The sequence below is a fragment of the Ixodes scapularis genome, unplaced genomic scaffold, assembly GCF_016920785.2.
Source record: "Ixodes scapularis isolate PalLabHiFi unplaced genomic scaffold, ASM1692078v2 PGA_scaffold11__112_contigs__length_91849675, whole genome shotgun sequence".
In the NCBI taxonomy this organism is placed as follows: Eukaryota; Metazoa; Arthropoda; class Arachnida; order Ixodida; family Ixodidae; genus Ixodes; species Ixodes scapularis.
Window position 1 is genome coordinate 54,103,746 of NW_024609837.1, and position 22,149 is coordinate 54,125,894.

The following is a 22,149-nucleotide window of genomic DNA, read 5'->3' on the forward strand; positions in this document are numbered from 1 at the left end:
GTTGTGGTTCAAAGGAGAAAGATTTTCCCAGCTAATATTGGGAAGGTTAAAGTCACCTGCAATAATAACGTGCTTATTTTTTTTTTACAATGGGCGTGAGGTGTGAGTATAAATTTTCTAAAAACGACAAGTCAGCATTAGGGGGACGATAAACACCACCAACAATAATGGGAGGAGAAAATGAGTTTATTCTAGCCCAACAAGACTCGGTTCCATCAACATCATTCATAACCGTAAAGTTCAGCGTATCTTTTAACATTATTGCGACCCCTCCACCTCGAGAGCACCGGTCTTTTCGAATGATTTTGAATCCGCTGGGAACAATTTCAGAGTCACTGATAGAGCTATGAAGCCATGTTTCAGTGATGACCAGTACATCGGGGTCATGCTCAGCTAACAAAATGTCAAGATCGTCAAGCTTGTTCAAAAGGCTACGAGCATTTACGTTAATCAGCTTAAAACTACTTGGCCCTGTAAGTTGACGTCAAGGTTGGGAAAATGAAGAAGCTGCATGCAGCCTTTCACGCTGAGCAGTATCACAGTTCCAAACATAGGCGTCACCGTTGATAAGGAGCTTATCATAGACGAGTTTAACCTTTTGTTTGTTAGCTCTCTCGGCTTGGGAGCTCTCCCATAAGTTACGGCGCAATGACTGTACACGAACAGAGTAATCTTCGCCAATAGCGATATTAGTACCTTTTAGCTTCGTAACATTTTTCAAGAGGGCCATCTTATCATTGTAGTCAAAAAACCGCACTATAACTGGTCGCACTTTGTTTCTTTGATTTTTCCCTAGCCTATGCATGCGTTCGATGGAAGTTACCGTGACGCCTAGCATGCTTTCGAAGATGTTCACACTTACATACTCTTTTAAACCGTAAAAGGTCTCTTGAGCTACCTCAGGAATACCATAAATTATTAGGTTGTTGCGTCGTGATCTGTTTTCAAGATCGTCCAGTTTCAGTTCAATATGCGATACGGAAGATGTTAGACCTGTTATTTTCTCCTCGCAATCTTGTATTTTCTTTACTTCCATGCTCAGGTTTTCAATCGTCCGTTCGATAGAATCTAAGCGATTATCAAGTTTTGCAAGCGCTTGATCGAATGACGATTTCCACGTTTTGATGTCCGCTACGTCTTGAGCCATCTTGTTTTGACTCTCGAGAATCTGCGCAAGCAATTCCTGAGTTGTAGGCCCAGGGTTCAGTTCTACATCGCCCGACAAGGCCAACTTGATTATGGAGTTTATAGCGGAAATGAAATCAGAACATGCCTGGGGGCTTGGCAGCAGTAAAAGACAGATGTTATTGCTTTTGTGAGAGTCAGAATCAATTTGACCAACCTGCACGAGAACGAAGAACAGTTTAGGCGTCATGTTGGTTTGCTGCTGCCAAGCCCAGTGGTGGATGCTGGCCTCAGTCGCTCTTTTATACCCCGGAGGCGCTGGCGCTGTAGTCGAAGATGGTCTGGTGACTTGTGACGATGCAACTCTGGGGCTCACGCGGAGTGGTTGTCGATACGACGTGAAGTTTAAGGACAGCAAGTTCACACGCGGCAAGTGTACGTTTACAATCAGCGCTGTAGCGTGGTTGTTTCCTTGGACGAAGTGACTTGTAGAATGGTAGTCGACTGGCCACGGGGATGCCATGATCAGCAGCTGCACGAGAACGAAGAACAGTTTAGGCGTCATGTTGGTTTGCTGCTGCTGCCAAGCCCAGAGGTGGATGCTGGCCTCAGTCGCTCTTTTATACCCCGGAGGCGCTGGCGCTGTAGTCGAAGATGGTCTGGTGACTTGTGACGATGCAACTCTGGGGCTCACGCGGAGTGGTTGTCGATACGACGTGAAGTTTAAGGACAGCAAGTTCACACGCGGCAAGTGTACGTTTACAATCAGCGCTGTAGCGTGGTTGTTTCCTTGGACGAAGTGACTTGTAGAATGGTAGTCGACTGGCCACGGGGATGCCATGATCAGCAGCTGCACGAGAACGAAGAACAGTTTAGGCGTCATGTTGGTTTGCTGCTGCCAAGCCCAGTGGTGGATGCTGGCCTCAGTCGCTCTTTTATACCCCGGAGGCGCTGGCGCTGTAGTCGAAGATGGTCTGGTGACTTGTGACGATGCAACTCTGGGGCTCACGCGGAGTGGTTGTCCATACGACGTGAAGTTTAAGGACAGCAAGTTCACACGCGGCAAGTGTACGTTTACAATCAGCGCTGTAGCGTGGTTGTTTCCTTGGACGAAGTGACTTGTAGAATGGTAGTCGACTGGCCACGGGGATGCCATGAAAAAATACAAAAATATGACGCGTAACAATATGTGTACACATAATCACCGTGTGAATGTATACAATTCTATATGGTACATGTCAAAGACTACATAAAGATTATGAACCGTTGAATGGGTGACGGTTACGCTTATCTCCTAAATGCATTCTATTGGCGTGGCGGCGGCAAAACAATGTTCTCGCCCATACTGGAAGTGACGATATTTCAAGACGGCGGCGCCCTTGTGAAAAACGTCTATATACATTTCCACAAAAGGCCTCCTGGACGGTTCCCTTTTCAGTGCTCGTGCGTGTGGCGCGTGATTTGCTCGCTTTCCGAAGCGACGAACTTACGCGTGCTGGGCTGGGGAGATCGCAGGCTGCGCTGAGGACTTGTAAATATTGGAATCGTGTATAGACGATTCCAAACAGGGCATCTGGCGTCCGTCATGCTCTTCCTCGTGCGAGCAAGCACGCGCAATTCCAGGCCTACCAAGGCTATCTACACGCGCTTCCTCCACGTGCTTGCCTGCATGGGGCACCAGTCGGGACACCTAGTGCCACTAAATAAGCTACGCTTCAGAGTAACGACACTTGGCCACACTGTGGCTTAAAATCATGGTTGCCAGTCGCCTGAAACTCTATCTGAAATTACAGGAAACGCTTTTACGCCCTCCACAAATGTTTCAACAGTTCGCGGCAAAGCAAAGCAATATATTGCATGAGCTTCCTAACACCACATCTAATGCTGAGGAAGTCGCACTTTTGAATCATGACGATCGACAGTTGCGTCTGCTCTGCACAAGCACCAAAATGGTGGCACCCACAACAATATCGGGGAACGGAGTGCCGATACTCTAACCGCAGCTCATTTAGTGGCTCTAGGGACAACATGCGTGCAAACGTCTATAGTCCATCTCACAAATGTCTTCAGTATAGACAAAGGCACAGACGCGTGAGCCTTGCTGAGCTGAATGCTTATGCTTGCATGAGAACTCGTGCCTAGAACGTATTTTCCAAAGCCACGCGATCCTGCCCATGACTTTGTCTGCACGGCAGATGTTTGCGGGATGAGGTATAGGATTGGCACCAGGCCACGTGGCCGCTTGCTATGGCTCTGAGCTCAGTTGATGAACGCGTAGTTTTCGAATTCATTCGCCGACTGCCATTGCTTAGAAAGAAAAACTAAGGCAAGTCTATTCGGTTGTCAACTTTAGAAAGCGAATCTGAGTAGTATTTACCGAAATTAATCGTTTCACGGCCCCTTTAAGGCTGACTAACTTCAAGTTGCATAAGAACACGTACAACAGAGCATTAGTATTCGTGATGTTCTTTTTAATGCGCTTTCTGATATGGGAAAGTTTCTTCTTTACTGATAGCAATGAAAACTACAAAGAGTATATTTCTGAGCCGTACTTACATGCACCACAAAGTACCGGGCGTCTGCGAGAAAACCGAACCCTGATTTTCGCACCGGAAAAAAATAAAGTAGACATCGCGAGGAGCTCAAACTCTGTCAGAACGTAGCCCCAGCCGTTCGAGCAAGATGCCATATTTTCAGCATCAACCGTTATCTTTTGCAAAAGCTATAGGTGATTTTGTTTTAAATTTTTGATGGGAAAATGGGGCCCATTTTTCCCCCGTTTTCGGTTTCTGGCGCCGCAGAGCGCCATGTATGTTCAAAAGCTCAGATGGCCGCCATTTTTCCATTGAAACTTTCAGAAAATCTCTTAAAACTTCTGAATAAGAAGACGGTTGGTGCTGAAACTTTGGCATCTTGCTCGAAAGGCTGGGGCTACGTTGTGACAGAGTTTGAGCTTTTCGCGATGTCTAGTTTATTTTTCCGGTGCGAAAGACAGGGTTCGGTTTTCTCGCGGACACCCGGTATATTACGTTTCAAACTTTTAGATTTCTTACGCCCCACCGCAAATCACCGCATCACATCACACAACGGCGCGCATTGTCGACAACAATGTAAAGCAGGAGGAATTATACGCTTATTGTTTTATTTATGCGTTGCGCTTTCAGGAATTACATTCTAAAACAATAGGCTCTCACGTATAACTCTAGAACAAATAGAATACTGAATACTGTCTTTTTACACACCAACACACTATGTAGAAACAAGTGAGCGTTTGCCCAGACCAGGTGTGGGCACTGCACTTGCGCAGAAGCCAGACTCGTATGAATTGTCCGCGCATGCGAAGTGAAGGCAGCAGAGCCATCGCGCCGTCTTGATGGGTGATAGGTGAGTGGATGTGTAAAATGAGCTGGTGTAATTTTTTTTTCTTGTGTGTGTGTGTGGGGGGGGGGGGGGGAGGGTGTTTGGCATAATTGCCTGTCAAAATAACAAATAAAAAAATCCTAAGCATAGGTTTTTATAAGCTAAGGGTGCATATAATATCTCTTCTTGGCTGACGTACGAAACTAAAACAAAATCAAAAACTCTGGTAGCTCCCAAACACGTTGATTTAGGCCAAAAAATAGCGAATTTGCCGGTTTCGTACGTTGTAAAAGTAAGTAAAAAAAGGTCGTAAAGTAGCTGCGAAACGAATTAATATGCACCCAACGTTCAGCCATTTCGAGGTTGTGGAAACAGTGGCGATGGCGGCACGACTCTCAACACTTGCTTTGTTGGAGTATCGCTCATTGCGGAATTTAAAATCACGCGCAGCTCCGCGGAATATATACGCCGGAAGGCCTATGCGTGCTGAACGACGAGGCACGCGTTGTATAACAATACGTGCGTGCGAGCGGCTCGTGTTCTTTTCTTTAATGAACAATAAAAGTCGTTCCAATCTTGTTTTCTATTCTTAGAAAAGCAAATACGTGAGCAGTGACTGCACTGGCACAGAGCTCGAGCAATGCCAATCGCCGCATGCTATCTTGTCCGGCGAATCTTGCGGGTTCGAGAAATAATTTAGGTCGAAAACGCTCTTTGTGAAAGAATAACCCGCATTCGTATTTACCCTGCTCAAATCACGTTTTCGAGGCGGCCCATTTTCGGGACATCGTGCTTAGTGGTGTCGCCATTCTGGATGGAGTCGCGAATCTTAGCGGAGTTGATCTTGTAACACAAAAGTGGACAGAAGTTAGACCGAAGTTGGACTATTGTGCGCATGCGCAAAACGTGGAAATGAACTAGTGACACCTGGCGAAGGTAGGGGATACAGCATTTACTGGGTATATTGTTCAACTTCCACATTAGCAAACTACTGCATGCAGTCAATAAAAGATTTTGATATTCTGAAAATATCGAAAGTTGTTTTTTTTTTTATGTAAGAGAAATTATTCTTTAAAATATTTTTTCCATGAATTCAAAGTCCTGTATAAAGTACAAGTACGTTGCGGGAAAGTGGGTGCAATTGGATACAAATAAAATAGCATAAATAGGACAAGGGCGACAAAGTAAGACAGGACAGCCACAATCCTACCGCGTTTCTCGTCTTGCTTGTCCCATTGCGCTACTTTGTTTCTTTCCTCTATAGTTAAGCACTGCTGAAACGTTGAACTTTGTCGAATTTTGCCAGAAGTTCGAAGGTCGGCCGAGCTATTCCATGCACGAAATCAGAAGGAGAATTTTAGGTTTGCCAAAAGTTTCCGACATCGCTAATCATTGTTTGTAGGGTGCTCTTCGAATTCCGCGGCACTTTCCGTAGGTCAGCGTTCGGTTCTTTGCGTTCCATGTTAGGGAGCTGACAGCCGGGCATTGCGAGTATGAAGACGCCTTTCAGCCTATAAACGCAGTCTACTCCGTTATGCCTAGTTTCACTAGAAAAGTTTTTTTTCGCAATGAATACGTTTTTCCGGCCCTTCCCAAGACCGCAAAGGTAGCTCTGCCAGCTTTGCGCGGGAAGATACAATGGCGTTCCTTCGAATCACGAAAGAGTTTTATTTTCAACGGTTCACATCAGAAAAATGGGGCAGTAAACGATTGCCGTTGAGGAACAAGTGCATCTCATCGCTGCATGAAAATAAAGTCCGCGCTCGCCATCGCGCCCATTCATCTACGTGAGAGCCACCGTTGAAACAGGAACCTCCAGCGGCTGTAAGAGCCTGCTTAGGCTTAGCGAGAAGTAAGAGTACGGCCGGCCGCGTCCCATAACTTTCTGGCAGCCTGGCTACTACTCTAAAATGCAGCATGATTCTCCCGGTTCACGGATTATTTAAAGGGGCAATGCAGCGATTTTTGTACTTTGCGCAAATACCGCTTACAACGGATCCCCAACGTTATAGAGTTTTCGAAGGTCGTTTTTGTAGTCCCGCAACGCTTTCCGCAACCCGCTACAATACCCGGGCGGCTCGAAAACTCCCTGTTAAAGACCACTAAAACACCCGTTAGTTTTTCACCACACGTAATCGAAGTTGCAGAAAAAATTAAAGAAAAGCTTGCAGCGTGCACCCCGTCAAATCGCAGCCAGAACAAGCGGACACGTCATCTGGAGCCGATTATATGCTGCCAATGTTGATCATATCCACGCGCTGGGGTTTGGCAAGGTACAGGACACGCGCTGAGCTCCACATTGTTATGGTTCGACTATTGTAGCCATACAGCGATTGGACACGGGCCACTACCCGAATGCTTCTCGAGCTATCGATTATTAGGAGCCCAGATAGAGTGCCCTCTCAATGCTCGGGTCCAATCTATGAGCCGCATTTAAATATCGTCACTGGTCGGTACTGCGACCGCCCAGTTACGTCATCAAATTTCGCAAAGGAGAGATTGAATGAAAATGCTCGCTTTTATCTTTGAAATTACACCGCAACAAAGGAGTTTCTCGGCCAATGACGTTACGTGCGAGTATCTTTGAGTCCCACTACAGCCAGTAAGCTCGTGTAAAGTGAAAAAATTCCAATTGAATATCGTTGCACTGCCCTTTTAAGAAGCCTGGGACATCGAGACGAAGGAAGAGTCTGAGCGGCCCAGTACACTTCTTTCTGTGTCTATCAGCGCACAAACTCTGGTACGTCGGGAGCCCCCCAAAACGTGCCCCAGCATTCTATTCGTATTGGTAGGCAACACCTACAGCAGAGATGGCCAAGCTACGGCCCTTTGCGTGTTAAAGTGCGGCACGCGGCTCGCAACTCCCTAGTAAACCTAAGCCCTCCGCCCCCCCCCCCCCCCCCTTTTCCTCCCGATCACGCGAGCAGTTCCCGGAAAAGAGAAATGGAATGCGTTTTAAATGGAAAGACCAGTTGCGGTTTGGTAGTCATCTGCTACTGCTACCCTAAGTACAGTTGGACTGCTTTCGACTCGGTTAGATTTAAAGTAGTTCAAGTTTCATTTATTGCCCTGGACAAACGTTTGCACCCCCCCCCCCCCTTTTTTTTCTGCCTTTCATCTCCCAGGCGGCTCTCGGAAGTTTTGTGGGTTTTTTACAGCGAAGCTTTTAAGGGCTAGGTTCCTCAGGATCGTGTCCGTGTATGTCGACACAAACCTACCTGGACAGCTACCGCCACGTATAAGCGACGGAGGCAAGCACACAACCAGTATGGTTTCCGCCGTCGCTCGTAGATGGCGGCAACCTTTCCAGCTATAATAGAATAATGGATATAGTTGGGCGCGTTGGTGGGAATTCATCGTAGGAAACAGCGCGAAAAACAGACGACGACAAAGAAGAAGCACACAGTGTATCGAGTACTGCTCCGCTGGTCTTCCTTCTTCACGAAAGTGGAAAGATTGAACTTTTCTTTTGTCTTGTTTTGTGGCTTTTAGGCAGAGTTGGGCAGTATCGAGATACAAATGTATCGCGATTGTATTTCAGGAATACATTTTGTATCTGTATTTCTGTATCGCAATACATTTTTTTTCACCAGTATCTGTATTTCTGTATCGAAATACATTTTGAATGTTCCTGTGTATCGCGATAAAATCAGGGTGAAATGTATTTCGTTACAATTCTTGAGAAATACTCCCCCCTCGACCTTCCCCCCCCCCCCCCCCCCCCCCCCCCCGAAAAAAAAAGTCTGAACGCTTTTTTTTCACTTCTGAGGGCACCAGGGTCAAGGAGATGCTGGGGCATTGTTACTATGCTGACCAAGGTTCATTCCGATTCTCCAAACTATTTTTCTATGCTTGCTCTTCTCTCTTCTGAGAGCTGTTGCGCAGTCGGGGACTCGAACCAGGTGGCGTGCCAGGAATCGAGTTAGCTAGAGCATCTTGTGCCGCAGGTCCTTAGGTAGGGGTTTCTTGAGTCATTGTTTGCGGGCATCCAAAGCCCGCAGCTAACCGTCTCTCGTGCCTTAGCGTACACAGTACACATCCGGCAAAGCTGAGTCACAGTCCGTTGCAGCACAAACCTGGCAATGGTTGACTTGAAATAGTAGGATAGCTCGCGTAGTGAAGTTCAACAGATATTCGAATGCGTCTTCGGCTGCGCCCGTAATATTGCACGGCTCAAGGGTACGTCATCAGCCGACGTGAAAGTGACTCGCTGCTCTGGTGATCCGAAACCCAGGAAGGAGGCCAGACGTGGCCTCGCTGTGCCGACCCAGACTTCGCACACCTGCGACTCGTCTCGAGCGCGCTGTTTCTCGGAGAGCTCGCACCTCTGCCGGCAATATCAGGTCGCAATCCACGAGGTCTCTATTTGAAGTATGCAAGGCGAAACTTGATGACTGCAATCCATGCGTCGGTGGCGGAGGGTCAGCAGGTAGAACCTTCACAACAGGGATGCCACCGTATCGTTTTTTCAGCCGTAAAAGAAGATAAGACATGTGTTACAGGATGCTTCAGGTGGTCCACCATTCTCAAAAATCCTACACGATCTTCAATGAGGTAACCTACAACGAAAGTACGTGTTGTCCTTTCATACAGCAGCGTGTTATAGTTTCAAGTTCAAGGCCACACTGACAGATAATTTATAGGGCTCCGTGTTTTCGGATAAATCCGAAAAACTCCGAAAAACACCCGCCGGTAAAATTTTTGTCAATTCGGATTTATCCGATAAATTCCGAGTTGTTATGTGCCCTTGCCTCGCCCCCCCTCCCCCAAGCAAAAAAAAAAAGTGTTTTTTTTTTTTTTTTTTTTTACAATTTTAGCAGCGCAGGGAGTATGGTCCTGGGAAAGTAACACCATAATTACCTTTCAAGCCTCGGACCGTTATCAAAAGGGGGTCTTACGGCTTGTCTCGTCAAGATTGGTTCAGGGTTATATCAGGTCTGGTCTCGAGTACGCGTGTAGAGACTGAAACCCACCAACTGGGCTGTTGATAGAAATAAACTTGAAAGAGATCAGAACTTAGCGGCTAGATATGTTTCCGGAAATTATAACAGGCGACTCAGCATGACAAGTCGGAAGGAATTCTTGGGCTGGGAATCTCTTGAAAAAAGAAGGAAAAAATTACGGCTACAATTATTTCATAACATTTACCACTGCAGAATTAGTATACAGCGCGAAAACTACATTTTCCCCCCGGATTATATCTCTCATCGTGTCGATCACGAACGAAAGGTACGTGAATATAAATGTAACACAAACCAGTTTAAATCTTCTTTTTCCCCCAAATCTATTAGCGAATGGAATCAATTGCCTTCGGAGGTTGTTGACATTTTCGACAATGACGCTTTCTCTGCTGCATTGTGATAAGTGTTTTCTTTTTTGTTCCCCGTGTACTGGGTATGGATGTGCGCGTTCTGTTATGCTCCTTTGTATTGCTTAATGGTATCACATTGATGAAAATTTCCTCCCCGCTGTAATGCTACCCTGGCGCTCTGGGAAAGTGAATAAATAAAAGGAAACAGGTGATCGTACCATTCCTGTCACGACAAAAGCCATTCTTTTGGTTTTCAGTTTGGGCCATGCGATTTGGGATTTAGAGAAAGGAGAGGGTATGTTTCTGGGGGTAACAGCGAAAGCTATGGATCATAGAGATTGTATAAAATAGGGAGGAGGGGCCAGTTGAAACCTCTCCATTACATCCTTAGCCCCTCCACCTCGCGTGGCCGTGGGATAGATTGATGGTATGACTACGGAGCTTCCTTGCGGCTATTTCCGGCAGTTTATTGATTTTAAAGTATCGACGTTTATCGAAGCCACACTTGTGTGCGACTTTTGTCGTGGGACAAATTAGTATTGCCAACGACATCAACGCCAAATTCAACTGAAGAAATCTTAATTGATACAAGCGCGTTTTATTTTTTATCTGGCATACGTTTGCATCCGGTTATTATTTATTATTTTTTAATATGAAACACTGCGAAAGTAATCTCCGAAATTCGGAGAATTGGGGATTTACGAAAATAAACTCCGATAAACACCGAATTTTAGCTGAAAAATAAACTCCGAAAAGCACCCTCCGAATTTCACGAAAAATAAACTCCGAAAACACGGAGCCCTACAGATAAAGAATACCAGTTCATTCCACCGTGACGTCATGTGATAAATGTTGACAGGGGCGTCCTTATCTGACAGGGGCGTGGTGACGTTTTGATGGGATTTAGGATGACAGAGAATTCATTTAGAGGTCGAGGTCTTTTCGCATCAGTCGTCAGACAGACGGGATGTCAAAGAAAGGACCACGGTCAGCCTCTTGATAGAATGTTTTCCTGAGCCCATTGAAGACTCCTTGCCGTCCGAAATCACTACCTTCAAGGCAAAGTGCCAAGCCTACTGGAAAGTAATTTCAGGATCAAAAACTTGCACTTCCCACTCCAAGCTTCATCTAATTTGGTCTCAAATAAATTTGAAAAATGTATTGCAGTATCAGTATTTCTGTATATGTATTTCTGCCCTCCCTAAAATGTATTCCTGTATTTGTATTTCCAAATACTTTTTGCCTCTATTTAAAATGTATTTCCGATACGTATCGCGATACACTTAAACAGATATATTTCAGTATCAGTATTTTAGCTACTATTTTAAAGTATCCCAGTATTTGTATTTCCAAATACATTTTTGAGTATTTCTGCCCAACCCTGCTTTTAGGCCGGGTCAGCATGGCAACCTCTGACCTGCAGTATTGAAAATGTAAGGAAAGTCACACATTTTGAAAATGAATACACTGTATTTGGTCGTGTCGTGATGTCGTGAATTGAGGTTGGAAAATGGAAACCGTTACTGTGACAATTTAGTTCCCAATATACATTGCGCGGAACAGCGCCGGTAGCATCGCTTAGATTTTGCAAAGGGCTTTATTCGTTTAGGTAATATCTATTTCGCATAAGCGCTAAAACAACATCCTTCAAAGCTGTTTGAAGGGAACTAAAGTCGCTTACAGCCTATTCAGCAGCAGAGCCCCTTGAACATTAACTTTACAATCTTCAGAAATACAGAAAGTGCCACCCCAGCAGCACCCTATTTCCAATTAAACATGTGTCATACAAAACAACATTGCTCAAAGAATGAACCAATAAGTCTCTAGAAGACGCCTTTTTCATCCTTAACGATGTTAAACTTTATACGTACTCAGTGAACGTCGATCATCGGGGCATCGTTACTCTCGGCAAGTACTTTTCATGAAAACGATCGGCTTGCCACACGTGCCACAAGAAAGGTGGCCAGTCTGGTCAGCCTGGCGCACCACAAATCTAGCGATAGACGGATCGTCTAATTTTCCCAATAACAAAATGCTAAGAAGCCCACCACGGTTTACATCTTGCGTGTCCAATCCAGCGCGTTCACCTTGCGACTGGATGCTCAATCGTTGGCAGCCTTTCTCGGACGCGCCTTCGCTCCGAAGGTCTTTTTCCGCATCGAGCCGCCATCGTCACCGTTGCCTCAAATGTCGTCAAGGCGGAATTAAGGCGCCGATCCGTACAGAGGTGCGGCATACACGGACGCGCGAATGCAGGAAACGCCTCGGACGTCCTCCAACTCCGTGGTCGCAGAAGGACGTGCCTATATGCATGCTGATGGCCTCCACTTTGTGATTGGTTGCTCATCAGCCGCATCGGACGGTGCTTTTATCTCATTTTCTGCCCTCCGACGTTCTCTTGGATGCAGCATAAGATTCTTTAAAAAGTATTTGTTCGGTTCACAACAAAGGGGTCATGAAACGATTTTTCAACTTTTTCCTTCTTAGCTTTCCTCCTCAACTCACAAATCGCGTACTGTACTAAACAGTTCAAGAAGTCGGAAAGGGGGAAGTCCCCTCTTGCTCGGACGCTCGTTTGTGTACCCGGACTCAGTTATTCTCCTCCTAGAAGATTAGCTCGTCGCTCAAAATTCAGACAAAAGTTGCTTTCCCTACCCGGGTCACCTCTAGGCTGACACTGCTGTGGAAGCTCCGTGCTCGTTGGGCCAGCCACACTTTTTTCAGGGGATCGCGCGCCCTCGCACGTACCCACGCGCAGAGAATGAGTTCAGGTGATGAAAGGGAGGCAGCTGATTGGCCTGGCAAGCGCATAGCTTCCACCGCACTGTCAGCTTACGGGTGAAGGGAATAAGTGAGGTCCGGTGTCGTGTGACGTGCATTTGGTCCTGGTGACGCGCTTTGGATGCCGCGGATGTATCGCAATGAAAAGGCAGAGAGCTTTCGAAGGGAATGAGGTACGAAATAGTCCGCTGTGTTTTCAAATTTTCCTATAAAGGCGACGGCTTTTGAATTTCTACTTTTTTTTTTTTTTTGCCCACGGAACGATATACTATTAGTAAAATCCCAATCTAAATTGATTTATCCGAGCCCAAAATTCGTTTCATGGGCCCTTTAAGGGCGTCATTGTAATCACTAATAGCCTGTAAGCGAATGACCTGTTCCCCTTTCTGGGTCGCTGATTTCTATCGACTGCGGAGCGACAATGAAAAGAACGCTTACCTTGGGCAGCGACCACTTATGAAGCACGCAGCCAATTCTTATTATCTCAAGCAATGCGAGTATGGCATGAGCCTATAAGAAGGCCCAAGAAGGAAGCGCGAACATAATGAGCCCTGCGAGGCTCCGGGTAATCTATCCATTCCTTCTGCGAGATCGTTATCAATTGGGATGTGGGGCGCAATCTGCGCATGCGCGAAAGCTTCCCACTGCGTAATATTGACCGTGCGCGTTCACAGCCCTGCGACTCGACATTTTTCTGCCGGGCGATGAGCGCCGAAAAGGTGCAAATTTGACGCGATACTACGAATACACGATATAAAATGAAGAGAATCAAAAGTGGGGGACGATCATGCGGCGTGGTGCGTTTAGACATCGCCTTAGCCTCGTCTATACTGGCAAAGCCTGGCAGATCGCCACGAAAAGCGGCCGATGAAATGAGAAAGGTGGAGCGGCAGACAACAGATGAGAGGAGAGCCACGTGACTGGCGCCCCGCTGCGGCGAGACGCCGAAAACACTTCTTTCGGGCGAACAAGTGTGTTTCGGGTCCTCCCCGCTGCAAAAGCCTGTGCGCTGACGTCCAGATTCCCCAAGAAATGACTGTTTGATGCTCTGTGCTACCAGACCCTCGCGCTCCAAGTCTGCGACCGGGCACTCTATGGCTCCGTTGTCGAACTACCAGGCTTTCTGAGTTTAGAGGAGGCTATGACAGCGGTATACCTGTGCTGCTTATGACGGCGACGATCGTCATATCGTTGCCAATCATTTCCGGCAAATGTAGCGCGGGAACCGACTTGCTGGATCGGTGACGTGACATAAACTTTCCCGCTAGATTTAGCGGGGAACCTGAATTCGTGCGTAGGTCCCGGGACGTCAGGTCACGTGACATCAATTTTCCCGCCAAATTTAGAAGGGAGCCTGAATTGTTGCATAGGTCACACGACGTTAATTTTTCACCTAAATTTAGCGGGAAGATTGAGCCCGTTTGCGCTTACGCCGCCGCAAAGCCGGGGGGGGGGGGGGGGGGGGGGGGGTTGAGCAAGTAACAGCTATCGCCGTAAAATATACGGTGCAAAGCACATTTTCTTGTGAGAATGACCATAGCCGGCAGATCGTCACGTGACGCGGCCGCCGAGAGTGAAAACGTAGAGCGGCAGACAGGAGTCTATAGACGCTTTACAGCAGCTGTGCATGGGCGCCGCCATAACTGACCTTCAGTTTTTGTTCCCTCTTATTCCGTTCGCTTCACTTCATCATTACCACAGTAGGACAGGTTATTGCAATTTTAGATGCTACTGTGTTCTTGTGCCCAGCATAGGCCCTTGTGAAGACCCGTCAACGCCCGCTTCAGTGGCTCGGCATCTCGGTAAGACAAGAGAAGGGCAGCTATGGCGGCTCAATCTGGCGCGTGTGTAAAGCGTCTATAGAGTGCATTCATACACACACGTGCTTCTGCTTGAGTGGTGACATCGCAGCCATTTTTACGCCCAATCGTTTTTTTTATGCATTTTGAAGCGCGCGCAATCCGGTGTCACTCAGCTCGAGTGCGTAGCTTTGGCTAATGCATAGACGTCATTTTACCGCCCAAGTCACGCACCAAGTACGCGAGAGCGTCACGCGCTGGCACATTCAGGGCAACAATGGATGTCTTCACCCTGAGACAGACAGACATGTAGGACGCTTTACACACGCGCTAGATTCCAGCCGCCATTGCTGACCTTCTCTTTTCTTACCAAGATGTAGAGTCAGTGAAGCGAGCGTTGACGAGATCCCACAAAGGCCAATGCTGGGGAGAAGGACGAAGTAGAATCTAAAAATGGCAATAACCTGCCCTGCTGTGGTCATGATGAAGTGAAGCAACCGTAATAGGGGAACACAAAAATTGAAGGTCGGTTATAGTAGCGCCCATGCACAGCTTCTGCAAAGCGTCTATACAAGAGTCTTTACAAGAGTCATATGGCGGGAGCCTCGCTGCGTTGAGACGCCGAAACACAGTTGTCCCTAGGGATGGAATGCCCGCTCGTGCTTCTCGCGTTCCTCGCGCTGCCGCTTCTTTTCTCGTCGGGTTTGAAAACCGTGTTTCGGGTCCTCGCCGCTGCAAAAGCTGTGCGCTGAATACCAAACTCCCCCAGAAATGCTCCGTGCTACCAGATCCTCGTGCTCCAATTCTGCGACCGGGCACTCTATGGCTCTGTCATCGAACTGCCAGACTTTGTGAGTATAGAGGAGGCTATGGAACGACACATTTCCACATCGATGCTCGTCCCGTTATAGAGCCGCGAAGAGCCAACGCAGCTCGGGGACAAGTCTTTTCTCCGCTCCAGCTTCACCGACAAAAAACGCTACGTTTGTGAGCGAGCGATAATGCGAATGAATAATAGGGTCGCAGTAACCCGGATTTTGTAACGTCAGATGGCAAAATCTAATGTTTTTTTTTTTGTTTTTTTTTTTGCGTTGTTCGGGACATGTTGCCGCAGATCCCCGTAACGGAGCGTAATCTCTTTCTTCTTTTCTCGGTAAATGACTGATAGTGGGCGGACAATTTTGGTCTTGATTATCATAAGAGGAATCAGTTTCAATTTGAAATCGAGGCGATCAAGTGTAGACGTACGCTAACATGCACCGACGGGCAGCTTTGTAGGGGCCTGGTTAAGGAGTCTATACGCGCAAATGAACACGAGGTGGGTGCTGCGGAAGCATGCACAAAAATGTGTTTAACTACCACCGCTTCATTCAGAAGTGTCTGTGACGGACAGTTAAAAAGCGCAGGGCGGGGCGAGAGCAGAACATTTTCGCCGCCAATAGGTGAGCCTCTTTTGCCAATACCGATCACGAAGCAAGTGAACCATATAAGCGACTCATTTCTTTTCTACTCAGGTCTACCTCCTGGTTAGCCCAGTTGGAAGAGCGCTCCACTGGAAATGGAGAGGTACCTGGTTCGTTAACAGGACCAGGCGGTGTTTTTCGGTCGCGCACCAGTCACCTAGTTGTGTTTGAAGATTTGTGTTCGTTCGAACCCCCGTTGTCGCAAAAAGAGTTGTTTCATTTTCTACAACATAAAAACTCTCAAAGTTTGTCTTGAGTACGCGTTCCGTAAGGGCGCTGTTCCATTGAAGAAACAGCTGGACAACTCTGTCCATCAACAAACGGGGAACTTGTTTTCGGCGGCCCTGTCAAATTAAAGCAACAGAAACTGTCGGAAAACTTTTTTTTTTTACTCCCGGCAACCGTGTGTTCGTCTATTTGTTGTCCAAAAGTCGGACAACACACCGCGCAGACAGCGCGGCCCACACGGGGGACACTTTGCTATCTTGATTGTTTACTTTCGTTCGTGCGCGGCGGGGCGCCGCTGGAAATGTGACGCTACAAAGTGCTAGTGGCTTCCCACAGTCGTACATTACCACGGAACGACATCAATCAGGTACTGCCATTAGAAAGCTTGACAGAAAGTGTGCTTTTCGCTTGTTATTTTATCAAAATGTTCTTTATTCGCTGGCGAAGCGGGCCCTAGCTTGGTGGGGGAGGAGATCTCTGCTATGTTCTTGGTATACGCCACCATATACAAAGTGTTTCTGTCGGGTTATGTCTTTCATGCGATTCATATTCCCGTGTAAAGTTAAGTTGGTAGCGGCACTACCCAAAAGTGTCATTTGTTGCGTAACGTTGAGCTAAACTGTCAGTATATACTTAAAAACAACACAGACACGATCGGCCTTCATAAAAATCGGTGGTACATATATATATATAAAGAGAGAGAGACAGAGAGAAAGATAGAGATATAGATAGATAGATAGATATTTTAACGCTGTATATTTGCCATCACACTTTGTTGTGACTGCTTGGTTCCCCAAAACCTCCTGAGGATTTTCGAAACGTTGCAGCTGTCTGGCAGCGGCGGTGTTCAAGTTCCAAGCATCAACAATCATGATCACAGCGGTCATTTTCATGTTTCGGTCTCTGAATCTCTTGCTTTTGTGAAGGCTTTTTTTCTTTTTCTTTTATCAAATGGGTGAGTAGACATGACATTTGATTTCAATAGCAGTAATGTGAGCTGGTCTCTCGGAAGTTCTATTTCCAAAACCGCATCAATGTTCACGACCGTAGCTGTGACCATTTGGACAATAGCTTTCCTTACTTGCCCAGTGAAAACATTCTTCAAAATAGTATAGATGAACGCCACCCTTAATATTTGTATAACGTTTTCCAGACCTTTGTTTGAATCAGCACTTAAAAAAAAAAGGAAACACGTTATTCATAGGGAACTCTGCCATCGAAACTATCTGTATTGTGTTGACGGCACAAAATTCGCTCATCCACCGATATAGACAACACGTGTCGTCCAACACAAGTTGCTGCTCTTTTTGTTGCCGAAAGCTGTGACACCGAGGCAACGCTGTTGCTGTCACCTCCGTGAGGATGATGAGCTCCAGCGACAACGTTACTAAAACACCCAGTTCGGAAACTCACCCTTGAAACCCGGACCACTCGCGTCCACCGAGACCAAACTAGATACGATTACAGCGCCTCCCTTTAACGACGAGTCAAAGCATGAAAGTGAATTTATAAAGCTACTGCGAAATGACACTGCGAGATGGCGCCACCGGCATTTGCGCGACTCGACTTGAACCAATACGTGCAGCAAGGACTCCGAGACCCCGAAGCGCGCGAACGCTTCCCTTCGGGATCTTGGAGGTTATCCGTGCAGGCGTATGGTAGTTCCTGGAGTGGCCACTGTGGGAGAAAGGGCGGCGTTGCGATCGCCTTTAGTTCGGTTCTGGAGTACAGATCGGAGCCACTTTTTCAAAGCAGGCTCTATGGCAGTTTCCCAACTGAGTTGTCCTAATAACGTTGTCCCGCGATGACAGGTTTGTCGGGCAACAGGACGACCGAAGACAAAGTTGAACAACTGTTGATGATATGTTGTGGTCCAGTCGCCGCCGTGTTTTCTCAACGCAACAGGGCCTTCAAAGTCTTTTTTTTTTTTTCGCCGGACAGCAATTGATTTTTTCCGCGTAAAGATGACATCTAGCGGCAGGTGCGTGGAACCATTCTGGAGGTTTGGATCATTAAGGTGAAGAGAGACGGTACATGTTTATGTTCTGAAAGGTGGAAATCAGGACAAAAGAACATCCCTATCCGCTGCCGTCCGAGAACGTGCCGCAATCAGTCACAGCGGAAGACCACGCGCGCACGCGCCGTACGGTTTTGTAAGAAACGCTTCATTCTACTTGGGGTCAAGTGTGTGTGGGCGTGCATAGCTTTGGACGGCGCGACGTTGGTCGGCGCAACGGTGGTCGGCGCTTAAGGTGTACGAACGCAAGAGCGCCCATAGCCTGGACTGAATAGACCTTTCGCTAAATTACCCAAGGAAGAAAAATAATGTTGGGAACGTAGGTGCACGCTCTGCCTGTGCTCGCCTTCCCCACAGAAAAGATTCGATGTAACTATCCAAAATGAAGCGTCCGTGGAACGCGCCTGCGAAGTGCCATTAACATTAAAAACGAGCGTGTTGGTAAATATACTTAAACAACCGGAAAGAATAAACCGAAATTCGGGACGAAAACTGACACATACAACTCTTTGAACTCTCTGTCTGCCACTCTATATCTGCACCATTGCAGTTGAAAGAGTTGTATGCGCCAGTTTTCGTCCCGAATTTGTGTTTATTCTTTCCGGTTGTTTAAGGGCAATTAGTTTTAGATTTTTGCTTTCGAACAGTTACAGCTGAAGGCGCCACCTACGTTCCCTGCATTCTTTTTGATGCTCGGGTGATTCGGTGAAAGGTATATTAGAATGTACTAGAATACGGAAGAGTGTTGGGACGCGCGTGGTGTAAATCGCGACAGGTGTCCTCACCGGCGCCACAATCGTGAGCTTGTGCGCGTGCGATGCGGTAGGTGAAAAAGTAAAAAAATTAGATGCAGTGTTCTTTTGAATTCGTTTCGCGGGTTCGTTGTGTATAGGGGGCAGAGATGAAGGTGTGGTGCCTGACAGAACCTCTGCCCCCTAAGCCCTTCAGTAGTTCAGGTTGTGAAAGATATCACGAAGGATGAAGCGAAGTTTTAAACGCAGACAACTCTTGTTCCTTCGAGGCGTCTGCCCTGTCTTTGCAATATCCTTTCCCGAGCGTCTTTTGCGGCTTTGTCCTTTGGAACGCTGAAAAGAGACAGCATCGCACCCTTCAAGTCCGTGCGGCGCGTTTGGCGGCCAATCTAGCAGCAGCTGTTCCGTCGCCCTCCCGTCGAGGGCGTTTTTACGTCATTCCTACGCGTCCACTATCTGCATAACCGGAAGAACACACCGAATTTGAAATTGATTGCGATCAAACAGGGAATTAGGATATCGTAGTGAGCGCGCAGACGCAATTAATCAATGCGCAAGATAAGCACACATACACACGCAAGAAGATGAAACAATACAAAGACGGCATTGCGAACGCCTTCACGCACTCTCGGCCAAACTCGGCGGAATTGAGCCATTTTTGAGGACGCAAATGAAAGCGCCAGGGAAAGGGACAAGAAAGGCGAGAAAAACAAAAGCGCTTTGTTTCTCACGCATATCGCGTACCGTTCCCTGGCGCTTTTATTTTCGTAACGACGCATCCACTACCCCACACTTCCGTTATATTACATTTTGACCTTCTAGCGACAGCAGCGTCGCGAGTGTGGTCTACACGCGCGGCAGCTTAAGATTACCGATACGGGAAGGTTCCAACACAATTCTAGTACATTCTCGGTAAGAACGCCGGAAAAAGGAATTAAGAAGTCTGTCTCGTCTGTTTGTCTTGAATGTCCCTCTTTCCTTATCGTAAATAAGAAACTAACACGCTCAACCATCTACATCTACGTTATACTTACGAAAGCCTGTCTTGTCTGTTTGTCTTCAATAGAGAGTTTTAGTAGATCATGTTTTCAGACCACGCTAATCGTAGCGAGAGCTCGCGCTGCCACTTCGATGCATGCTCTGAAGCGCGCGCTTGTAGCGGTAGCGGCCCTTTGAAAACGATATTGTAAAACTCCCTAATGTCCCTCTTTCTTTATCGTAAAATTGAAACAGCCTGCCTTTCTTAAACAGTGACCGGAGTTTTAGTAGATCGTTCCAATACCGCCAGTAACGACTCCCGATAACGATGCATGCGCGAAGGCTATAGTTTTCGGAGTTATCCACACTAAAAACCGTGATGGCTGGGACTCACCTGGTGTGAGGTGCATCGCGGCGAACCCGTGGCGGCGTCCTCGTCGACGCGCCCAGTCCGCCAAGAAGCGAGAGTTGACAAAGGAAAGCGTGTGGCCGTCGGGTTCTCCCGCCGCCGCCGCCGGAGCCATTGTGGCGGCAGAGAACGGGCCCTCGCCATCGACGGCAAAGAGCAAAAAGAAAAATCTCGCCTCTCGGGAGGTCACTGCTGATAACCGGAAACGGCCGTATACTCCGGCTCGCCCCACGATGGACCGCAGTGAGACGCTACGGGTCGTCCCAGCCAATTGCAGCGCTGCGAACCTGCGACCCTTCCTGCGCGACCTCTCAAGGACACGTGACTTCCACGAGGGATGGGATTGGTCCCAATGGCTCGTAGCATCCACTGCGCTCCATCGGAAGGCCAAACGGCGTTTGTAGACCTGCTCGGACTCAGATGGACTGCACAGGTGCATCGGAGCTAATCCAGTTCTGAGAGAGTGCCAGGCGACCTTCAAGTTGGGCGCAGTGAGTCATAGAGCGTTTCGTCACGCGGTGCCTTCGCGGCGTTGGATTGGGTGAGGCGGTTCGTTGCCTCCGCCGCGGTCCATCTCGGGGTGGGGAGTGGGGGTTGCCGGCGACGGAACAGCGGCCACGCCAAGTCGTGACTGGAAGCCGCCTGAGATTGTTTCCTAAGGATTTCGTTTTCTTTGCGTTTTGAGCGGCGAGCTGCGTTCCCCGTTGCGCGCGTTGCGTATGCGTGCCCCCGTGAACACGTGCTCGGTTGAACGCGGCGACGAGGATCGTGAGAGGGGCTGTCCCGTGACGAGGGGAGTGCTGCGAGTGGTTTCCGAGCCCTTTTACGAGGGTCTTGTAAAAGGGCTTATTAACTGCGTAATATAGGATTTTCGTCCGTTATTGGTGACAAATGCACACTTACTCGGCTGTGGTCGCGTCGTCGCGTAGAAAAAACAACAGCAAACGCTTGAAGGGGCGATGCAACAATTTTTTGTACTTTGCGCAAATACCGCTTAGGACGGATCCCCGACGTTAATGACCTATGAAACACGCGTTCGTTTTTCACCCCACGCAATAGAAGTCCCGGAAAAAAATTATAGAACAACGAGCAGCGTTCACCCCCTCAACTTGCCTCAACTCGCGGCCAGAACAAGCGGCCGCGTGATCTGGAGCCGATTATATGCCGCCAATGTTGGTCATACCCACGCGCCGGGGTTGGCAAAGCACAGGACACGGGCGACTGCCCGAATGCTTCTCCAGCCACTAATTGTTACTAACTTCATAGGGTCATGGCGGCTTGAACTAGTAAAAAAGGGGTGGAACTACGAGTCATTCAATACTTGATGAAAAGATTTTTTTTTTTTACGAAACACTGGAATATTTTTGCCTAAAAACCCTACGGTATTTGGATTGCTATGTAATAAGGATCATGGTCATGGAATTTGGTATCCTCGAAGCAGTTAAAAAAAAAAAAAAAGGAATATATGAGCATTTTAGACTATTTTTAGTTTTGTTACAAACTATGGCTTTGCTGCATGCGTCTGTAAATACTTTTAATGACAGCCCTGTAGGTATACTGTACACAAAAAAGGTTTCAGGCAGTACACCTAAATATCTTGCAAAAAAAAAATTTTTTTTTGCAAAATTGCGTTTTGCCGTTTAAAGAGCCGTAAATTGTGCCTTGAGGTGGCCCCCAAATAAATACGTAACATTGTGACTTCTACAATAGGGTGTATTTCCTTTTGTTCTTGAAACTTTAATTAAAGTAATTTTCTTCTAAAGAGGAAAAAAAAAACATTTTGAAGTTGAGCTTTCGCACCGCAACCTGGCGTCGTTCCTTGCGCCTCTTCTCTGCACAGCACGCCGCCGTCGAGCCCGGCAAAGCGTGCGACGGTGTCACGGTGTGCACACGCAGGTAGAAAGCAGGACCTCGAGTTGTCGGGTA

The 22,149-nt window shown here is 47.4% G+C and overlaps 1 protein-coding gene across 1 annotated transcript in view; it reads right to left on the reverse strand.

The window, feature by feature from the left end:
* LOC120836186 overlaps window positions 1–20,743 on the reverse strand; it is a 74,176-nt gene extending 53,433 nt beyond the window's left edge. The window contains exon 1 of the mRNA XM_040205533.3: window positions 20,209–20,743. Within this exon, the coding sequence (XP_040061467.2) occupies window positions 20,209–20,662 (454 nt within the window). The 5' untranslated portion in view covers window positions 20,663–20,743. The remainder of the gene's footprint in view (window positions 1–20,208) is intronic.
* Between the last annotated feature and the right edge of the window lie 1,406 nt (window positions 20,744–22,149).